Raw genomic sequence first — 24275 nt, 5'->3', positions numbered from 1 at the left:
ACAAACCAGATCTGATTGTCTTGCATTTCCTTCTTCACATTAGTAAGAGCTGAAGATAACACTAGGATACTAGAATTAAGACATAACAGAGGAATATTTGGAAAGTTGTGTAACAAACACATTTTCTTTGAGAAAGACACTTACTCAACTCAAAGACCTTTTTTCTTTTTTTTAATTGTGGAATCTTGAAAATCACACAGACACACACGTATTTTGTCACTGTTGTCTTCAACACTAAATTGCTTTCCATTTTTCTTAAAATTACCTTCAAGTTTCTTAAAAATCACACCTTAAAATGTGAGAGTTCAGAGAAGTACTAATAACTCAATTTTCATATTTCTGCCTTCAAATTATTATTTAGAGATTCATTGGTCTATTTTAACATGCAAAGGGCTTTTTTCAGATATTGGAGTGACTGTCTGAGGTAGCTATAGGTTGATTGGGGTTCATCTTTCACGCACACCAAACTAGGTTTTTATTTTAGAAGTAATTCTAGATGAGCACGAAGCAAGTAGAAAGAAGTCTTAAAGGAAAAACCAAACCCAAAGATATTACATATGCATCCTAAAAGCATTTTATTCAAATATCAGTCCCTATGAAGTAAAACACTATTTCACCACTAACTGCACTGCATTGCCATTTGGGGGTTTTATTTCCATACATGTGCATGTCTCTGCATTTGTGTGTTTCTGTGTACATGATTGACAGGGATAAAATCCAAAATGAAAAGTAACTCGCTTGGATTGAAGATCATATACCTGTTCTAGATCTTGCCATGTTGTCACTGATGCTGGACACGGGAAATTATCAGCCAGTTGAAGGAAGTTTAAGTTTATATAATGTATCCTTCAAATTTCTCAAGGCACATATTCTTTATCATCAGAAACGCCCCCTCCCCCAAAAAACTCAAAACACTTAGACTCCAGGCTACAAATAAAATTCATATTTAAGAAGGTGTGTAAGGAGAAAGCAGTCATACTACTGTTGACACATTCTGCTAATAAAGTCCCAAAATACATATAACCTTTAAAGCAGATTATAATGATTTTCCAAGACCACATACAGCTTTCTTCGGATTCTAACTCAAGCAGGGTCTTTTGTGATGTCAAGTATTAAAACTGTGAGCAAGGATTATCATGATTTAATGACTTCTTTTAATTGCCTGGACAAAAGAATAAATTAACTACGTACTGTTCTTTGAAAAACACCATACACTCTTTAATAAGCATGCATTTCCTAATTCTGCTTGAATTGTCTGAATCTGAAAGTAACCAGAGAAGACTAAATACATTCAGACTACTTCCAACAAATTTACCCAATATAATATCTACAATAACAGAGTATCAAATGTTGACTAAGCAAAATATATGACTACGGAGTGTTTAAGCAAAAAAGAGATGATCCTTTATACCAGTTTTGCATTGTGAGCATTTTAGAAATGAACTACAAATGATAGCCAGTTAGTGTTAACACCAACATATGCAGATCTTTGTTATACTTGGCTTGCAGCTTCATAATTTAATTCTATTAAATTTGACTCATAAAAATAGCCATCTTAAAATTAAAAAAAAAAACCAACAGTGGAGAAGACCAAACTGCATGCAAACTACCGCTATAATAAGTTCATGAAAACATATTTCAAATGCTAAAATTAGGGAAAAACTTTAAAATATGATCAAAACGCTCCTGTTCTTGCCAAGTCTTACTTATTCTATGGGTGTACATAACTGAGTGGCACAGAGATTGCAAATACAGATAAATTGTGCTGCCTCCTCCAACACAAAAACTGGGAGCATTATATGCAAATTTAAATTAAAAATGGAAGCATTTTTTCAGGGAAGCTGTGGAATGTCTTCTTACAGCATGCTGTGAAAGCTTTAAAAAGGTTAAAGGGGACTGAAATCCATCAAAGGTTATTGCATAAAGACATGTTTAGTCAAAATATCGCTGAGTCTCAAATAGTTAGAGGCTGGAAGAATGTCCCAGGGAAGTTTTCATTACAGGCCGGCTTTGATCACATATGCTTCTCTAGATGCTAGCTTTCAGCCACTGCCAGAGGCAGCATAAAAGGCAAGATGAGTCTCAGATATGAAGCAGAATAATCAGTTGTACATATTGTGCCTGAAAAAACACTACTGAATTTGGGATTGCACACACTGCACCTCTGTACTACTTAATTGTTAATTTGGACTTTATTCTTTCTATTGGCTACCGTGATGAATCCCAGTGAAGTATCTATTACAAATCCAGATTTTCCTGTTCAGTTGGTAGGGTTGGTTTCTGCTCCCGCTCCCCACTCCTTCTTTTCTTTTAAACTTTGTCTCCTGAGGATATTGTTAGATGAATTTGTGCCATATCAATTGGTCTTGCAAAATATGAATCCACAGTTTGCAAGCTTGGAATGCTATCCAAATTGGAAGGAAACAGCACATTTGAGATCAAGGTGATGGGGGACAGTGCAAGACAAAACACCTATGAAGTGGATCAGATGGCGAGCACTCCTAGGGTAGTTCAAGAACAGCTCAGAACAGGATATAAAGAGTCTCTATTGTATAGGTTATCTCCCTTTAGAAGCTTCACATTCATTGTTTCTTCAAGCCAAATGCTTTTTGTATGGTAACTTCTCTCCACTTCACATGATCAATTAGTTTCCTCTTCTTGACAATTCAAGCAATGATCTTGCACTTTCAATGTTGAGGAAGAGTTCAATTTCCTAGACGTATTTACCAGCTCCAATATTTTCATATATGTGATTGAGTCAATTGCTTGAACCACATCCACAGAAATTTGGCTTTCAGTTCTTTGTTCTTGATTACAGCCTGTAATTTTGTTACACTCTCATCCCAGTGATGGCATAACCTTGTCCAGACTCACTGTGTTTCATCAAAACATTTATGGTTTCATGAATGAAAAATGGTCAGCTTTGAATGTTTCGTCCAACTATTTGTCCCATTCTCTTCCACCTAAGAAGATTTCTCCATCTTTTCCTTCATCTTAAGATTTCCACAGGTTTTTCTGCACTTGGTGGGTGTAGCTCTTGAGCTGACATCCATGTCCAATGATTTTCCTACAATACTGATCCATTTATTTTGTACTTTGATTATCTGTAACCCATTTTGTAGGTGGTATATTGTATTTATTATTTCCTTTCACTTACAACAGAAGAGCTTACTCAGTACTTTCCACCAACACAAGCAATGACTGAGAGCAACTACTATTACTACTACTGTGGTTTTTTTTTTTCCAAGTGACGATGAATAGTAGGTATATACAACAGTATCACATATAAACTGATGTGAAAACTGCTTAGATGTTTTCAATTTTCTATGAGCATTGTCTTAATAAAAGAATTGTAACTATTTCTGCAGAAATATAATCAATTAATCTGTTATATGAAAAACATGCTTAAAATTCTAGAGTTACAGTTGTGATCCTAGTCTTCAAAAAAGCAATGAAAGAAATTTTTGTATTCAAACTTAGCAATTAAATTTGAAAAAATCTGCCTCAGTGGGGAAGAATGCAGTAGTTCTGCACACTGTGTAAAATCTAACAGAAATTAGAGCTTGGTTTATTACTGGTGCAATTCTATCCTTGATCTTCTGTGCATCTGCCTCCTAAATTATCAGATTTAAGTACAGATGTTTCAGAAGTATCGGGGGTTCTTGCAGAAGTACTATGGTGATTCAAAATTTGTGGAGTGGTATGTTAGAGCACGTAACTCCCTGAAGCTCAGGGAGAAGTCGGTCCTGTCAAGTTGGAATCTGCTCTGGACCCTTCTGCACAGCCAGTGTGAACTAACTTGATTTGCAAGTCATTACATTTTTCACTATTTATTAATGACAGCAGCAGCAAAGTGTGCAGAATAAATTGACAGAAACTGGATAATACTATCAGAAAAATCAAGAATGTTGTTATATTCCAAATGAGATAGGCCTTTAAATCTTCTGCCAATAAAGTAATAGCACAATATGAAGTTTATAGACTACCCATAAAAAAGATTAGCATTCAACAAGAACTGTATGAGCCCAATAGAGCTTTCATATCAGATCAGTATTATCATACGTTGAAAGAGAAAATACTAAGTGGGATGATTATTTCCTTTCGCTACTTTTTTTCAAAAACATCATGCTACAGCAATATATGCAAAACCACTGGCATACTCACCACAGTTAGCTTCATCTGATCCATCAGCACAGTCTGGGTCTTCATCACATACCCACAGTTTAGAAATGCAGTGTTTCGTTGTTTTACACTGGAAATGGTCTGGAGAACAACTGTTTTCAGCTTTAAATAAAAAGATTTCAAATTAAAACTGTAAATGTCTGCTAATATTCAAAATATTTGTTTTAAAGAAAAAAGATTCAGAATTCAGAAATTGGATCTCTCTAGCATCCCTTATGTAACATCTGTTAGAAAACAGCATTCAGGTTTATATTGTTTATAATTTTGTCTTCTTTTTGTACACTATTCTATATGTAACAGTAAGGCTGAATGAATACAATAAAGTGTCTATTGTGGTATTATTTTACCAACAAATAGACTTTACATTGATACTATCAAACCAATATGATCTAGTAAAAAGCAGATAGGTGTGGGGTTTTTCCTAACTTCCTAAAACATCAGTTATCACTTCTGAGTCAGTCTGAAGTACTAATGCAGGTCTCAAAAAGGTAATAAGAATTATGTAAAATTTTGCTGTAATTCCGTGCTCTCTGTTAAGAGAGACCATAGCTAAATGGAAAGAAATGTTTGAAAATTACTTCACTTCATCGGTTTAGCAGAAAAAATTATTTGAATGACTCCTACCCCAAGATAAAGATGCAAAGATGCAGCTAACCTTCGTCCTATTCTTTCAGGATGCTTTAAGTTAAACACTAAGTTTAGAACAGCCACTTGGCAACAAAAGAGACCATCAGTGCACTCACGTGATTCTGCATCGACTCCCTCAGAAGCATATATACCAGATCTTACTATTTCTTGAACTCTTATTACTGAGAGTGTAGAGGCAAGATGAACAAAGGACTTATATGTGGACTGGGCTGTGAGCAAGCCCTTTGTGATCAGATGCTTAATAATTTCTTTAGATAAGCATATGTATGAGAACCTCCAAATTGCTTTAACCAAATTGAACACAGGTAGAAAACCAGTATGATCTACTCTCTGATTATGTTTTCCCACATGACTGTTTGTCCCACTTTTACCTTGGGAGCTCCGTAAAGTTTTTAACAAACTTTCCTCTCCGTCTTGAAAAGCAATTTGCACCTTGATATGATCATTCTTGCCTCTTGGGTTTGCAGAGATGAAAAACTTTAGGTTTGCTAAAAGTTGATGTATTATTTCTTTCAGTGCCATGTTTCCATACATAAATTTACATTGCTGGAATTATAAAGCATTTAGACTTGGCTATGCTAACTATACCGATAAAAAATAATACTGATTCTCACCCAAGACACCTCACCATGGGATTTCAAAGTGCTTTGCAATGAAGACCAGAATAATTACCTCCATTTTACATATGGATAACCTTAACTACAAAACATGACTTTTCAATGATCACTGGAAATATAAAACCAAACACTGGTAGATCCGTAAAAAAAAAGGTCTGTATCTTATGAATCCGAGCCCAGAGAAATTTGAATGAAATAGATAATCTCATCTGTTATCTGTCGTGTGACAGGAGCCCAAGTCAATATGAACTTTGTGGCAGACCTTCTTAAAACCTCCCCTTTTTGTAATCTCCCCAAAGGCAAATGAAGAGTTTCCAGAAGTCACAAGCAAGGTTTTATTAAAATATAAACTAGCACACTTAACTTCCTTAAGAACGAAGCTAATAAAGTCTAGGTAAGAGAGAACAGGAAAAAAAAAAGTATATAATTAACCTCCCCCACTCCCCACTGTGTCTTTGCAGGTGGGTTGGTGGCTGAGTTTCAGACAATTTAAAAGCTTGCTTTATATCACACTGTCCTACCCCACTAATCCCTAGCAAGTTTTCAACTCCATCACTGCTAATCCTGACCCTATACCTTCCATAGTCCCTGAGCACTGCTGTGCTGCCGACTTCGCTGCTCTGATCTCATTTCTGCCACCTACACCTCGAGGTTTTGGGAACCTTTCACGTACCATGCTTATAACGAAAAAAGCAATCTCCCCTATCTTCCACAGGAGTTTACCTGACCACACTTCATCAGTTTTTAAAGAAATGTAACCTGCAAACCAACATAAAATGCTGTCTGTCCGAGCCTACAGCTCTGTGGAGCTTTTCGGAAGGTGGTCATTAAACATGACCATCAACAAAGCCTTTGTATCCTGAGCAACCCTTTCCTCAGGAAAGGCTATGGTCTTCGCAGAAATGCTGCATATGCAAACCTTGAGAAAGTCAATTCAGAAAATAGGAATAAGCACCGAAGATCAGCAGTAGATCTGAATAATGAATTCAGTGGACAGAGACATATTTGAGGACAGCACCATCATTTTAATTAGAAAATTATCAAAGACAGAAGCTATTTAATAAATTTACATTCTAAATCTCAAAATATTTTCTCAACTTATATGTATGAAATACGTAGGGAAAATGATTTTATGAAAAGGTGTATTAAAAGCTGAGTAAATGGAAATCAAGTTACATAGGCAAATTAATGAAGAAGTCCCCAGAGGAAAGGGAATAGAAAAGGTAGAAAAATCCATCAAAGCAAAAGGATGTAGAAGGAGGAGCTATGCATCTACATCTGTTCAACGAAAAGATGCATGAAAACACAGCTTTTTCCACTGAAATGTGTTGCTGCAAGGCATGGCAGATGAAAGCCTCAAGAAGATGAGTCATTTGTGAGGTGGTTAAGAGTAAAATGGATGTTTCTGAAACCCAATTAAATGGTTGAAACTAATTGTTTGCACACACCTCTTTTCTGAAATGACTTTAAAAAAATGAAGTTAATAAATGACATTTTAGTTTGTTCCCTTGCATATGAACCATTGCACATCAATCAAGCCCATAAATTAACCATTTTTCATGTTCCTCAAATAATTTTACATAGAGAACATTTACAGTATTTTACATATTTTCCTTCAGCTCCTTGTTTAAAACCAGACAGAGTCGGCAGGGCAAAATTCTCTAAACGTAACTTACGACAGTCTCTTTCATCTTCTTCATCACCACAGTCATCCTGTCCATTGCATCTCAGATTTATGGGAATACACTTCTGATTCTTTGTGCACTTGAACTGACCTGACAGGCACACATGTGTGTCTATAAGGTAAAAGAATAAAAATACCAAGTTAAAGAGATCAAAAGTTAAAAATTATATTTTAATTTTAAAATCTTTTAAAATATTTAAAGTATAATTTCTTGACAGACTTTAAAGCATAGTGTTTAAATCAGTTTAGCACATTTCTGAAGTCTACAATGTATATAATCACCTACCACAGTTCAGTTCATCAGAATTGTCCCCACAGTCATTCTCTCCATCACAGATAAAGGCTGGAAGAGCACAAAGTCCAGTTCCACACTGAAAACGGCCTGGCTGACATCTGAATTCAGCTAAGAAAAAAAGAAAACTGCTAATGAATATTATCAGAGGAACAGTTAAAGTATCAATAGTGTTGTTCTTCCTCTATGGGGAATTTATAAACCTTTGTATTTGCCTACATAATCTCAGTATGAGTAGATATTAAAAACTAAAATGTACATGTACTGTTTCAAAACTGTTTTCGAAGTCAGAGATTTTGAATTTGCATAACGATAATTATACCTTACTAATGATACAAAGTGCAAACTTCTACAGGCCAGTGCTTACTGTTAGCTCAACAGACACTTGCAATTTAGGATCTAAACACTTGAGTTTAAGTCTGCATTTAAGAAACTCACTATCCCACTCAATTCTATTTTCCACGTAAGGTCTAACATTGGTTCTTCTCACAGCCACTGCCATTTGCTTGAATGAGCAATTCTGTACCTCTATAGTAATGTTTTATATAAACATAGTGTAGCATAAAATGTAATCTTATGCAGAGTGATTACATATGGTAAAGCTTGCTTCAAAGGCCTCTGCAGGAGGAAAACCCCCTAATTATGACATTGCAAAAATATGGATGACATTTCAATGCAAAAAATGAAATTAACTGTTACTTAACTGGAAGATAGTAGAACACACAGTAGAGCTTTTTGTGCATATAAGCTTAAGGGAAGAATGCAAAAATATTTTGATTTATGTAGATTAACATAATTGTATTAAATTAGTCACTGACTGGGACTGGAAAATAGCATCATTGACAGGTATTAGTCTCTGAGAATACAATACACTAGAAAGGTACTTTTCTGATGATTAACCTTCAGTCAGCTACCATCACAGAAAATATCCTTTAGGATGCTGATGAAGACATCATCCTAACTGACTTCCAGTTGACTACAATTCAATGGGGCAATACTACAGCAACCTAATATTTGGCCTGTGGGAGACTACCAAGAAATACGCTGTATCTGCACCACCTTCAAGATAATGTGTCAAAGTTACACAGGATACATGAAAAATGTTCATTGAATAAAACTTTTCATACTGGAGGAGTAAGATGTAGGCCTCCAAACTTTCCTTTGACAATATTTGTAAAACTGTAGAATTAAAATATTTATTTCTCACGATATGTTTTACATAAACAGAATCTTAGTAGGAATCACACGGAGAACATTGTTGTTCAGAAAACTGCACTAAATAACAATGTGTGGCTGAATTGTATAACTGCAATGAAGCATAAACAAATGAGATAAGAGTTCCACGTTCCTATTATACACAAAAATAAACAAACTGGCAGAGCTTCGTATTCATGTATAAAAATCAGCAACCTCAGAACACAGCTATAAAATAAAAATCTTCAGCAAATACGTAACTGGGATCAAGCAAAAATTTAAAACATGAAAAACATGGTCTTATGATTTACCAAAGACCTTAGAAGACCTTTAGTAGACATGAGTTAATAAAAATCTTTTACAGGTTGACAAGCAAGATCCTGCACCTAAATTTGACGGAGACTGAGGAAAAGGAAACAGTTCTGCAAACAAAAGCATTAAAAAAACCCCAAATCAAATAAAAACAAAACAAGCCCAAACACTACCACCTCCTCTTCCTAACATCTATAAACCATTTATGTTTGATTTGGACTCTACTGATAACACTGTGTTCCAAATTCAGAAGGCACTTACGGCACTCCTCAGGCTCGTCAGAGCCATCTCCACAGTCATCGACCGTGTCACATTTCCACCAAAACGGAATACATTTGTCAGTTTTGCAACGGAACTGTAAAATGAAAGAAAGACAACTTTGATATGACTCTTTATTTATTTTATTACAGAGAACGTACAGTTTATGAAAAATTAGATTCACTGGCTAAGTCATTGTTCCATTAATCGACCCTGGCTGTTAATTTTCCTAAAACATATTTTTAAAATATTATTTTTTTGGAGCTGTTTTGCACTGAGACTTCCACTGAGATAAATCATTGTAGTTTCAACAACACTGATGCACTGACTCAGAATGCCCCTGATATAAAACCACTCATTCCATTTTGCTGCATTCTATTATTTGATTTCTTAAGATCTTATTCTAAACAACCAGTTCACTTCTTAAACAGTCTTTGTAGGCTGTTGAAGCAAACAACATAATTTTTCCAGATAAACCAAGACACTCACAGTTACAGAAAAGGGCCTTAACATGCAGTGTTGTATACAGTATTGCTTATATTGTTTGAATTAAATGAGAAAAATAGAAGCTAAGCCCTCCAACCTTTTGAAAGGACAAAACATTGTACAAAAAAGGAAAACCCTTTGTAAGACCTTGGCAGTGCCTTTACTCTGAGCTGAGGCAACATTGTACCTTTGTTCTGACTGAAAGAGGAATGCAAACAAAACAAAGGGTTGAAATTATTTGATGCAGTATTCTAGGGCTAAACATAAAAACGTTCATTATGTGGCTAAGGTTAGGGGGAGAAATTTGGATAGACTATCAGCAACTTTTAAGAAATGTGTTTCCTACCTGGGGTCTGTATGAACACAGAAAGGATGGAAACCAATAAGTTTAAAAGTGCAAGACATATTTGTGTCTGTGACTAGGAGTATTTTTTCTTTTTTTCATGGTTTTAAAAATCAGTAATTATTTAATAAAGCTGTATTTAAAACGTGTATTAAATTTGGCAGGAGCTCAGTTTTATCTTTTCTGACTAGAAAATATAGTAGTATTTTCATGTAGTAGAACTACAGTAGAAGCTACATCATTCTTGTATGACACTGAGGGACATGCTGGTTGGGTTTGAAAGGCACTATTCTAAACTATTTAACTGTTCCACAAAGGTATTAACCTCAGAGTATCTCAGCAGAAGGCCTCCAATCGTATGACACAAACAGAAATGCAGAAAATTCTCATTAATATTTTCTTTCTAGAGTACCTTTCCTGATGCTTAATTGTTTTAAGGTACTAGCCTTGCTCTTCTCACAAGGGATTTCCAACTGCTAAAATGACATTATGAATATAATTCCAGCCACTGTGTACTAACAACTTTATGCTGTGCATTAAAATGTTTGCATTCCCTTCTAAACTGGGGAGCCAGACACTTTGCAAAATCAGGGGTCAGTGTCATCTGGGTGTGCCTGGAATGGCTTAAGTTTTGGTGTTCTACTCTGATACATTTTGTGCTAAAAAATTTCTCATGTCAGATTAGCCAATAAAAGACAGCTGAAAGCCTGCAAGACCAATGTATCAGCCATCCAACTCCTCATTAGAAATAGAAAACAGTGTGTATGTTGTCAAGAGTTATTACAGCTATGATTTTACAGCATCATCTAAAAATTTTAAAGCAGCCTAGCATATTTTTGCTATTGATCTTTGAATCTGACACCATCAGACTGATGAATGATCAAACAGTAAACAGATTTCAAAATTGGGAGAAAATTACTAAGAACCAATGTCAATTGGTAACTGTGTCCGAAACAGCGTCTTCTATATAGCCCTGCTCTCTCCCCTACGGAATCCACAAGTGACAAAATATTGCTCCTGGATGATCCAGGATGTGATGCTATCCTTCAATTCAGACTACCAATGAATTATTTAGAAAGGAATACAGCCATTCAATCAGCTGTTAGCATACAAACTCAGTTTGGAATAAGCTTCCAGTGCCATTTATAGAAAAAAGGCAAAATGCTGTTTTTTTAACTAAACACATTTGAGAAGCTAGATATGAGGGAAGAATAGGTGGAAGATTCCTCATTTTACATGTTTTACACTTTCTTTTTGTTAATCGTTTGATAGGGAGTAACAAGCAGTTAACCTAAACAGAAAAGTTACAAAGAACATCATAAAATCATACTAAACAGTACCTTAAGGGAAGACAGTGGGAAGGTTTCTTACATAACACTATTACCTGAATGAAACTGTACATCATTTAATATGACCAGTGTTCCCTAAAAATTACGAGTAAAACCCTTTCCTTAATGAGTACAAACAAAATGCAGCATGATTTAAAAAGTTGTAAGAGATCATCAGCATACTTACCAAAAAGGTAGACTACTAGAAAAGCTGGACTACTGGAAAAACTTTAACGACCTTATGTACCATTACAATCAACCATTTAATTGTCTGGATAGAACATGCCAAAGACTTATAGCAAAGTGGTTCTCTTACAAGAGTATGTTCTACTTAATCTACCCTGTATTTTAAGAAAGAAATTATCAAATATTTAATTCAAGTTGCCGGAATCCACCTTCCATAAAGAATTCAATGTTTTAATTAATGCAACTGTTAGCTAATTGCATATTCTACCATTTCCACTTCAGCTACTATACTATTTTTAATGTAACCCTTTTGTTTAACTACCTAGCTAACTGGACTGAGCTTGTTTTCTTGTATTAATGTGAAGTTTGTTCACGCATGAACACTCCTAAATCATTGTTATATACGCTCTGTAACACTGTTTATATACACTCTGGATTTTTATGTTTCATATTTTATACAAATGTTATTTCAAAGCAATTTTTATGGGTTTAGTAGCTGCATTTGTTCTAGTGACTGACAGAAACATCCACATTTGAAAGGGAACAAGTTCTACGTTCTCTGGAAAAAAGGTATTTGCAAGTCTATTTTCTACTAATAGCCTTAAAGACAAAGCGCTTTAAATGCGCCCATGAGTTACCTAGTCCTCAGCTCCGTTGACAGATGCTCCCACATTTCATGGGCACCAGCATTCATTATTTAACAGCAGGTGGAAACACAGTAAAATATAATACCCACACCCTTTTCCCCTGTACACACGCACTTACCTGACTGGCAGTGCAGTTCGACAAGCATGTCTTGTTGTCCGCAGCAAGGTAAAAGTTAGTGGGACAGGCACAAGTATACCTCTTGCCAGGGGCTAGAAGGCATAAATGACTGCAACCACCATTGTTTAGTGTGCACAGATGTTTAGACACTGTGGACAGAACAGGAGAAGGATGTAAGAGCCTATTATTTCAGTATACTTCAGGGGTTCTACTTTACAGAGAAAGAAAATTGTATTAAACATTACTTTTACAAAGGAACATCTCAAATCAAAAACACATTAAGAGGCAACCTTTTCCTTTTATCTTTAAGCTATGTGCTGTTGTATGCAAAACTTGTTAGATTCAATCCGGAAAGAATGCGAGGAAAAAAAAGCCATTTTTTAAAAAATATGTACATAAAGTAAGAAAAAAGTGCTTAATTAGGTCAAGTGCCAAATTGTATTCAGCTACAATTCAAATTCAGGGGCATCAGATCAGATGCAATTTTAACACCAACGTTCTCGAACATTCCCTCAGTCCGACAAGTTTCTAAATAACAGCAGTCCTCTGCATTACTAACACTCGATTACTTTTCAAATGAGGTTAAATTTTTTACATAAAACACTGTTCCCATCTTGGTAAGTAGTAACTTGTACTGTAATGCAACTTAACAGTTCCGTACTTCCAGTCAGTATCTGGGTTAATGTTTAAGCACCCAAATTGGCATCCTGCCACTGAAGGAGATCTACCACATTTAATACCAGACACACTTACAACATTAATCTCAGATTTATGTTTAATAAAGTTAAACTGAATACTTCCCCAATTTGAAACAAATGCAGAAATAAATCACTGCAGATAAATAATCTTCCATTAACTCAGCAACTGGCTACTAAGTGAAATACATCAATGTGCTGTATGGAAAGCATAGACAGAGTAATTACCATCAGGTTGCCTGTAAGAATGATACACCTGGATGTCTGTTATGGTGTGCCATGAGTTAATCAATGATTGCCTGTCTGATCCAGAAGTTTTGTGGGCACGGCTGAGTGATTTGGTTTTCCCATCTGTCCAGTAGATGTAGTCCTCAAACAATGTTAGTGCAATCACCCCTGGAATATCCTGATTAGGGACTGTAAGAAGAGATGCTAAGATTAATGTTCACTCTTGGAAGACTGCCAGTTAAAATATTCCATACTGCATGGGTTGACAGATACAACTGCTATATAATGTCTTCAGAATAATTGTCATGACAGTATGTCAAGCCTAGAGGGTTCTTTATTACCAGTTACGATAAAGATGGATGGGCTAAGAGCTCTGCTTGCCTAGATTTAGTTGGCCCAATCAGTATTAAGGAAACGAAAGAATTTCAGTTAAAAGAAAATCACCTCCAGATTCTGAACCAATGACACGTCAAGCTTTAAAGGAGCACATAACACTGAACCAATGACATGTCAAGCTTTAAAGGAGTACGTAACAAATATAACTTAACTTACTCTTTACAGAATGCCAAAATTATTTTGCTGCTTTAGGGGAATAGAAGTTATTAGAAAACATCCAAAACTTAAGGTATAAATCTCCAGATGCACTGTGTTTAAGACCCTTTAAGACAATTAATAGTATTTTATTCCGGCAAAATATAACAACAAGAGTGATGGAAAACAAAAGGTTTGGCATTAAAATAAACACAGAGGAAAGAAGGCTTATTGTTTATTCTTAGCATAACCATACCATTTAAAAAAAAAATCTCCCAACAACAAAGTGATGATAATACCCCATTGTTACAATGTAACAAAATTATGAGCCAACATCATTTTAAAAAGGATGGAACAACAAAAGGGAGAAAAAGATTTGGAGGATCCTTTACCCTACTGTATAATCTTTAATCTTGAACTATTTGTTCAAGCCTTTTTTTTTTTTTCCCCATATGTAGATGTAATCATAAAGAGAGGCACAGGAGAATCTCTGACCACAATGGTCAATCTTTTCCTCACTGAATCACTAATGACTGTCAGAGCTGAAAAGGCAGATCAGAGCAGCTGAGCCTGCCATCTTTAACCAGCATATCCTTGACACCTTTACCTTGTTTTCGTAGATGAAAATAACTTCATCTTTTTACCCAGAACGTGCTCAAACAGAGTTGTCAAATCTACAAATTCCAGTTGGAACATTTCACACTTCACTGACAACTGATGACTGAGTACACAGTATGACAGCTATTATATATGAATTCAATTTTGCATACAATAGTCTTGCCAATTGTGAACTTCAGAGTAGGGTGTGTTGCCTTCTGATCAAGGAAAGCTTAATTCTTAAACCAGAAATTATTTTTCCTTCTTGTTTGTTTATTTATGCACCATAGCCATCATACTGAAATAACAATGATATTCTATTAAAAAGCTTCATAACATTTCTAAGAAAGTAGTCCAAGAGCACAGAAACCTTCATTTTGTCAATTACTAAGAAAGGGTAGAATTCCTGAAGCACCATTACTTTTACTTTTGCTGCCAAAGTAATAAATCAAGTACAACAAAACAAGAACACAGAATTACAGATAGTTCCATCATATTGATTCTTTTTCCTTTATTTCCTCACTAATAGATTTATCAGAATAAATTGCAAGAAAAAACTCCTAGATTCATGAAAACACCCAAAGGCTGGAGCAGGGTTTGTCTGTGCACTGGAAGACCGAGCTGTATTATCACTTAATTAGATCAACTACCTGCATGTTAATGTTACCCCCACACTCTGCTCTGGAGTGAAATAAATGATTCCTTTGGTGAGGAAAATGGGGTGTGGACTAGACGATAGTACCTGTCCAGGTACTGAAGGTACAATAGTACCTTCACCTGACAGGTAGTATGAACTCTGGGGATCTCTAGTACTGCACACAGTGAAATGAACCCCACACTTAGTCACAACTGCATCCAAGCAGTCAAATCCCAGTCATTACCTGTTTTTTTTTTTTTTTAATGTTCTTTTGCTTAACATGAGTGTTTTTCCTTGAACCTTCCCAAGATATTCCTTAAGCTCTGCATACATCTTTGATAATGATAATTTGAACTCAGTTCTGCTCCAGAAAAGGCATGTGTGCCTAATTTTAATTACAAAAACGAATGATCTTTAAAATGCTTTAGCGTAATTATTAATTGGGAATACTAATTTTCATATCATATGCTTACTACCAAATTACTGAAATGAATTAAGGGGACAAAGAAATTACACATTCATGTCATTCGGGAAAAGGAAATGATAAGGCTGCATTATTTCAGAATTATTAGTTCATCCAAATCTGTGTACATGCATGCTCTGGAAAAGAAACACCTTTTGGCTGGAATCACTATCCAGTATTTTAGCAGATCCATGAAAACCGGACTTTTTCAGACTTCCTCTGTTGCCACTCTCCCCAGTTAGTTACTCCACTGAATTTGTCATTCAGGTGCTTTATTGTGCTATTATATGTACCGTGGGATTTTGACAAGATGTGGGCACAATCCACTGCGCTATCTTTATATACAGAGACTTAGGTGTATTAAACGCAGCACGTTTTATTTTAGGTAGATTAGAGGCATTTGCTATTGAAAGTTTTCTTGCAACTTTTAAGTCTTATGATAGTGCCACAGTACAAAAATTAAATGACAAGCAAGAATTTTAGGTACATCTGCAAAACTGCAGGAAATTACCCACTGATCTTAAAAGGCAGTTTCTAATAAGAAATACAGACCAGGCTGCCGGAAGCAGGAAGGAACAGCAAAAAGAGAAGCTGTTATTCTGAGGGAAACCCTGAAGCTATCAAAAAAAAAGCTATTTATTTCACTTTTGCTTGAGTTCTGGAAAAATATTTGCTCGTATGAATTATGACCTTTGCTGCTACTTCTGACATCAAATTAAAGATGTCAAAGGTACCACTCTAGTCTTTCTAAAAACCAAATATATATATCTGCTTTATTCTTTATCTGTTTTCCCTTATTCTGATTAGAGTTAAGATTAAAATGAGAATAAATGGGCATGTAAAAACTTTAATGTACATAAAGAGGATTTACATAAGAAAATTATTTTGGCATCATTATTCCCCACTAATGGAAAATACGTCAACCAGTCATCCTCTTTTTGGCCATCCAGGAATTACAAGTGAACACCATACCCTGAGTGTAGAAGTATGAGGAAATGCTTTTGTTTCTGTGTATGTTTGTGGGTTGCCATATATCTGTCCTAGCATCAATGGATTATGCATGCATCAGAATCCAGATGAAACTTTGTATTAATGAAAAAAAGATAATTCAGGAGAGTAACACATACTGTCTGGATTGTGACATCACAACTTATTAATAGGGAAACAAAGTTAAATGTTTGGCATAAGATGTTAAATACAATAGTTAGAACACTGCATTTCAGAAAACTGTTCATTAACTCAAATACATTATTTCTTTGATTTTTTCTAAAGCTAATTCCATTAAGCATTGGGTTTAAGAGCTTAAATGTTCCAATCATCTTAAAAACAGAACTACAATATCAAACACAATAAAAACAAATATACTCTCTTTTTTATGTTCTCTAAAAGAACCATGACAGAGCATATCTATTTCTAAAAACTGGATTTTCCTTTATTACCACATATTCATCACAAGTTGAAACTGTCAAAGGCTTTAACACTCATGGATTAGGGTTGTAGTTTGTCCTGCCACTATTTCTTATTTCTGAGTAGCTATAAGTTTAATGAGCTTCTGTGTTAAACTCAACTTTTCATCAAGTCACTCAACAAAACAACCAAAATTCTTTCAGAAGCTTGAAATCTTTATAGCTGTAAAAGCTCTGTGTGCTGTTGTGACTACAAAACTTACTAGAAGTTATGTAAAAAAAAGAAATCAATGAAGGAACCGATGGATGGATGGTCTTAAATTAAATAGGGGAAATAAATGTAAACAAAAAACCACATGAAGTAAAACACACAGGAAATAAATACAGTATCACTGGATACAAATATTTCTTATACAAATACTAAGCTGACCATAAAAATATAAAAACTTATAAGAATTAATAACAATTACATAATATAAAACCTCATAAAAATTCTTCTACAATGACCACAAAACCCAATGTATTGTCTCTATCTGTAAAGACAGAGAAGTTTCTGAAGACAGACATTCAACGGCAGCTAATTCTGATTTACTTTACTGTTTAAGGAACAGTTCTATCCCAGCTGAATATTATTTTTCTTTAACTTTTAGTATATTATAGACAATGGAACACCAAAACTGTAGCATTTATAACCTATTACCTGTCAACACTTCACATCAACTTTGAATGACCAAAAAAATGAACACAGAACTGTGAGAGAATTTTTACATCTTATTTTCTGATGGAACAGTCTCTCATGCTCTTTGTTCTTTTCCTTTGAGGACATCAATGTTTCAAGCTTTAAAAAATTTCAGGCAGTGATGACTATGTATTTTTTATAAAATTATGTAGTAAAAGAAACACCCACTTTCTTCAGCCTTTCCTTTAACTTCAAGAGAGCCTTGGCTGCATTACTGATCTACCTCTTCATCCATGACATGCGTTAGTTCTATGTTGCAATACTAATTACTAACCTCACGTCATACATCATTATGGTGTAAATCACAGTTTTAAACAGGAAAGGACAACCTATTGCTCTCCTTTCTTTGGCAAGCAGAGTGAAAACAGGCTACTTTCTGCAAATTCAAGGTGAAAACAGGTCAGTGATAACTGATAAGTACCTCATCTTCCCCTGCATCACCTGCATGCAAACATTTAATCAGGATGTCGACTTGACCATCCACTAGTAAGAAAGTAATATATGCTGTTAACAACCAAAATTACATTACACCAACATAAGGGCCAGGTCTCGCTCAGCAAATTCATGGAGAATTTAAATAATCAAATTTTAACATAAAGCCGTATCATGACATTTACACTCAGTATTAATTACTTCCCATTATTACCTATGTATTGAATAGGTAATTCTTTTACTTTTAAGGTTTCTCATAACAATGTCACCCTATGGCCTCTAGGAAAGCTTCCAAAATTGGGTTAAGGCAGCTGAAGCCCAATCCATATCTCAAATCATTCAGAAAAATTATCTAATAAAACACCCCACCTGCATACCAATAATCCACCGGGTACAGCTCTAACGGCTTGTGTTTTACTGGACCAATACTTGCAACATGTGCTTTCTTCCCCTCATTACAGCATCAAATTCTTAAATAACCCCTTGTAGCCCATGCACATTATGTTTTCCTCGGATGAAGGAATCTCATCAGAAAAGGGGTAACTGCCCACCCACACAGAACTCAGGCTCTATCATTAGGACAGGCACACTGGACAGCTGCAATGGTGTATGGGAAGAGGCAAGAAGCACCTTCAGCTCCTTTCATAAATCCTTACCTGAACAGTATCACTCAGCTGACTGCTACTATTGAGTCCCAAAGAGTTATTTCAGTCCCTTGCAATCCCTCCTTTTCTAACAGGCCTTCTACTGCCACCTCTAGTTCTCTACTGGGGTTTCATTTTATAGATAAATTGCATATTCTCAATTACTGAATGCTAATCCCAAACAGTGCTTGACCAAACAACAAGAAGATGAGAAATTTGATAAGAAATAAAAGGTAGAAAGGAGAAGGAAGGCATATCAGAAAGATGCAGAAAATAGGAGGAAAAAATACAGGTGGGTAGTAAAGGGAAAAAAGGGGAGGCATGTAATAGATCAGAAGCCATGGAAAATAAGAATTATTGAACACAAATAAAAATAACAATAGATAACATAATAAAAGGAGATAAATTACTGCATGACTTTAAGGGAAAAAGAGCCATATCTCTCTGTAAAGGGGATGATGATTATGTAGACATAAGAATTATGCACAGACTTAAAATGTGTCTCACTCTCCCTTGCACTTTTGTACTAATTTTGATACAAGAATATAAATTCATATGCTGTAAGTCATAGCTCTGATAAAAATGTCTACTTTTCTCTTGTGTGAACTCAGTTTTCATTATATTTTCTGAGTACCTCTACTTAAGTATAAAAAAATATTCAGTTGATTTCAGGGATGAAAATCATGCCATCTGCAATTTCCTAGCCACAAAATTTGCTTACTGAAGAAGCCACACAGAAGTATCATAGAATCATAGACTGGTTTGGATTGGAAGGGACCTTGAAGACAATCTAGTTCCAACCCCCCTGCCATGGGCAGGAACACCTTCCACTAGACCAGGTTGCTCAAAGCCTCATCCAGCCTGGCCTTGAAGACATCCAGGGATGGGGCATCCACAGCTTCTCTGGGCAACCTGTTCCAGTGCCTCCCCACCCTTTCCGGGAAGAACTTCTTCCTGATATCTAATCTAAACCTCCCCACTTTCAATTTAAACCTGTTACCCCTTGTCCTGTCACTACAGGCCCTTGTAAAAAATCGTGTCTCCCCCCACGCCCTGGCTTCCTTGTAGGCCCACTTCAGGTACTGGAAGGCTGCTAGCAGTGAAGCAGTGAAGCCCAGTCTCACTCTGCTCTTGCTGAAACACATGTACTTCCAAAAGTAAAAGAAAATAACTAAAAGAACAACAACAAAAAAATAGGGCTCCTTGTCAGCTGATAAAAAAACCTATGTGCCAAGAAAAAGTGTCCTTAAAAACATACTTAAAAAAATGCTGACTTCTAACCAACAAAAATATCTGTACTCCATCACATCCACCAAGGTTAGATTTTCTTTGACATAGAGCTCCTGGTTCAAGCTGAAGCTAGCTGATCACCTTCACTGAAGAGATCTGTCCTTTCCCCTTCCAGAAAAAAGGGACTGCAACTCTGCTTGCCCTAGTACAAAGTCTACAAGAAGGGGTAAAATATTCCTGTCCTGCTCCTCCCAAAAAATCTAGCATTCACCCAGCTAGATTTCCAGTGCTGGTCAGTAACAGCTAAAGGTAATTAATTGTTGTTAAGGAACATTTTAAATGAGCTTCTTCCCCCACCCTGGCACTAGAGCAGTTTCTGTTTAAGAATTTTGGCACCCAAAGACAGAAGATTTACAGTAGTGATCAAACCTTAAAAAAAAAAAAAAAAAATAGGATATATTATTTTGCATTCCACTCTGAAAATGGAATCAGTGATAAACTCTTACGAAGAATTAATAATCCTCCAAAGGCAAAGTGCACCAAGGAAGAGCAACACTTAATAAGAAAACAGCCATTATATACCTGCAAAAGCAAATAAACTTTGAAATCGCTGATCTTCTCTTGTGCCGCAATTACTGACCCATACTGTCCTCTTTTTCCATTTGAACTCCTTTGCGACCACTTTTTTTTCTCATTTTACATTTAACTTGTAACCTCTTTGAGGCACAGTCAATACTTTTTGTTTCTGTATTTGTTGTACTTGATTCTTTTGATAAAGAATTTGAAGTGCTTAGACAATGAATTTAATAATGAATAATGACAATAAGATAATGTCTATTAAGCTTGTGAAAAAGTACATAATTTTCACAGTAGTAATAAGGTATGCTGCCTTAAAAGACTAGTTTATTTTTTAAGATGAGGCATTTTATAATAATTATTATTTTACAGGTATACAGAGACCACTTACGTGCCTACCAGCCTCTACACCTTAGACTCGTGTCTTGCTGCTGGTTTCAAAATTCATCCTTACTCTGTCCCGCAAGATATTCCTTCCTTTATCTTTGCCTCTCCATGTTCCTGCCTGGATTGTCATCTGCCATCATTCAACTATGAGTACATCTAAGGCCCTTTGGTTCACTTCATTTATGTTCTAATGCAACTATAGGAGCTGTTCAACACTTTGCAACTTTCTTTATCAAAACAATCCCATTTTTGATTGCATTCATCTGAACAGGGGGAAACCTTGTGACACAAGAAAAACTGCATTTTATGTTCTCTGTTCTGGTTGTTTTCTGACAGGAGGAACTGCATGGAATATAATGCCCATCCCTTAAAATTCGTGATAGTGCATGTCCAACTCAAACAGAAATATACAGTGAACGTCTGCCTACTCTGTAATGAGGATGTAGAAGAATTGTTTTCAAAAGTTTATAATCTAATCAAATTTGGTCATGTTATCAGAACAACAGTGAATACAGAAACCAACCTGTTGGCAACCTTCATAAACTCCATAAACTGGAGACTGTGGAACCTTAGAGTAATGTAAGTCTGTGAATTGTCTTTAATATAGGTGAATCTGAATTATTTCCTGCTTATTATCCATTAAAAGAGATAGAATAAAATACCACAAAATAATCAGGTTTAAGAAGAAATATGAATGGGAGAATTTTATTTCAAAAATTATGAAAACTGAATCTAGAATGCAACAGTGGAAGTGAGGCAAATATCAGTTTATGCTGTCAGATGTGGATATAATCAGTAATTCTACAGACTCCTGAAAAGTTCAGAAAAAATTATTGCAATATCAGAACTACTGTTTATTTCTCATCTGATGTGAGAAACCCTTTTTAAGACTCCTCTAAATTTTGAGCTATGAAAACTGCAGTATAAATCTAGAAGGAATTGGTTTCTCTAATCTCTTAGATTCCTTTTACATCAGGAAAATTACATAAATAACGGGATTTACTCTTTTCTAAAACTCTGGTGTCAGTTTGGCATTAGACACTCGCTTTCTACCTACAAAGCCCTAACAATTAGCAATTTTTGAAATTACATGTATGAAATGAAAAAAAAAAGTTATAATCTCCAAGACCCTTACACTTGATACTTTAAAACGTACATATAAATACGTCAATTCTGAGGTTTGTAAACAGTCAGGAAGAAGCCAGTTCTGAAGAAAAATGTTTTTCAGGTTGAGAGACAAGAAAGTTTGAAAGTTGCTAGGAAAGTTTCTGCTAACCATATTACAGCTAACAAAGTCACATAAGAATTCATTTAAAGTTCAACACTTTTTCATTGCTTAATTTTCATGCTTCTGTAAGACAAAACAACAAAGTGCTCAACATTTGTTTTTACAGTAGAAAACATCAAAGAACTCGACACAGTTAAGGACTAATCTCAGCTCAGAGAGGCTTCTGTACTTCCTAAAGTGGACTATCAGATTCCACTTTTATAGTTTCATTATACTGAAATTCTCATCTTCAAAGAGTGAAATGGGAAAATGGTAGGCACCTCTGGGTTTTAAGAGCTCTGAAGAATAGGAAAACCTGCATGAGGCAATCAGATACCTAGGGAACCGCGAAGCTTGCATCTCCTCTGGGCAGCGGGAACCAAAAGCAGCTGTTAAGTCTGACAAATTCTTAAATGTTTTATTATTTTTTTTTTTTTAAAGCTCACAGAAGTAAACCAGCTTAGTGCTTAGCAGATTAGTGCTTCAATGCCTGCTTAATCATTTGCTGCGCATAACGTTTCTGAATGTTGCAGTGCTAAACTGGCTAAGCTCTAAAGACAGTTTACATAATCAAGCATTAAACTTCAAATAGATAAGCAAGGTCATTGCTGCCCCTAGCGCCATGAACAGCTCCTGAACACTGTAAGATTTCTGGCCTAGTTAGCATGTTTTCAAAGTTCTTACTAGGACTCTCTTGGCAATTATCAAGTATCTATATTGAACTGAAGAGGAATTTTACAAGAGAAAAGCAGCAGATGTTCACTTTTCCTGAAAAGTCTTTTAAGATTTGCTAAGAGAGGAAAAAAACCCCACCAACTTGTTGCAAAAATGTGTTAACACTAAGGTCTAAATATCCAAAATACATCTGAACTCCCATCCATGGAATAAACACTCCTTGGTTTGACATACAGCACGTCAATTATTAGCCTCAGATTCTTCTGTTTGTCCTCAAAAATTACCTAGCGCAGAGCACTACAGCGTCTTTCATGCAATAAGATCTCTTTGTAAGACCCACCCATTCTGACAAGATACTTATTTGCTGGGTCTTGTGAAATGTCACCAGCATTTTCTGATACATTTTGTAAGAAGTAAATTAAGATCCAAAAAAACATATTCTCAGGAAAAACTCACAGCAAGCCAGCCTTATCCTCAAAAGTCACTGAAAGAGGTGAAAAACCACTTAGCTTACAATAACTACCACTTCAGACGGCACTGCTCACATGATTCCCATTCAGACTTCTTTCTCTGCTCCATGAGTACGTATTTTATGGTCATTGAATCTATGCCTTTATCCTTCTCCATTTGAAAACACAAAGGATAGAATAAACTCAACCATCCCTTAGTTTATGTTGACAATACAAACTATCTCAAAATGACAAAGGAAAATGGACTGTGAAATCCATGAGAACAGTTATGTTTTCAAGAGACAGTTAGCAAAAAATATGAAACTGGTCTTTCTCATTTAAGTGCTTATCATCATGGAACACAGTTGCTTATATCAGAAAGCTGGAAGGGATCACAGTTTCACTTCCTCTAAACCCCAATCACTGAACTTCCTTGAGTTTCCCTTATAAAGACAATTAATTTGCACTGGTTACATTTTATTTTAAAGAAGTATTTCTAGTCTTGTGCTGAAACATGAGGATACATAGAATTTATTTGCTAGTTTGTTCCAGGAGAAGGGGGAAGGCTGGAAAAAGATTGTGATTAAAGAAAAAGTTATCATTATGCAGAAGCTTTGCCAAATTCTCCAAGCACCCTTTGCAGCACCCAAAGGCATGTTTCATTTGTTTCAGACACCGAGAATTCTATCATTTCTCTGTTAAATCCATAGAAACTTTTCTACATCTTGATTTTGGTTTGATGATCACATTTTGAGTGAAGCTCCTGACAATAGAAAGTGACAAACAGCATTAACTAAGGGGAAAATCTTCCTCCCATATAATTTAAATACCTCAGGAACTTTCTCCCAAAGCATGTTTCTTATTGGTTGAATATTTATATACCATCTGTACTTAAACCAGACATGTCCTCAGAAGCAGCATGATGCCAGGTTTACACAAAGTCACTGTCACTTGGAGCTTGCCTCAGATATTTAACTGGTACCAAATCTTCATAAATTTTCATTCACAACTGGAAACAGTAAAA

The 24275-nt window shown here is 35.5% G+C and overlaps 1 protein-coding gene across 1 annotated transcript in view; it reads right to left on the bottom strand.

Annotated features, from left to right (window-relative positions):
* LOC104511599 (low-density lipoprotein receptor-related protein 1B-like) overlaps positions 1–24275 on the bottom strand; it is a gene marked incomplete at both ends in the record, with an annotated part of 70691 nt that overhangs the window by 29703 nt on the left and 16713 nt on the right. The window contains 6 exons of the mRNA XM_010154286.1: positions 4165–4284; positions 7124–7243; positions 7418–7534; positions 9191–9284; positions 12296–12444; positions 13219–13407. Coding sequence (XP_010152588.1) covers positions 4165–4284; positions 7124–7243; positions 7418–7534; positions 9191–9284; positions 12296–12444; positions 13219–13407 — 789 coding nt within the window. The remainder of the gene's footprint in view (positions 1–4164; positions 4285–7123; positions 7244–7417; positions 7535–9190; positions 9285–12295; positions 12445–13218; positions 13408–24275) is intronic.

This window comes from Eurypyga helias, unplaced genomic scaffold (assembly GCF_000690775.1).
Source record: "Eurypyga helias isolate BGI_N326 unplaced genomic scaffold, ASM69077v1 scaffold2036, whole genome shotgun sequence".
In the NCBI taxonomy this organism is placed as follows: Eukaryota; Metazoa; Chordata; class Aves; order Eurypygiformes; family Eurypygidae; genus Eurypyga; species Eurypyga helias.
This window is presented reverse-complemented; position numbering and strand designations above follow the sequence as displayed.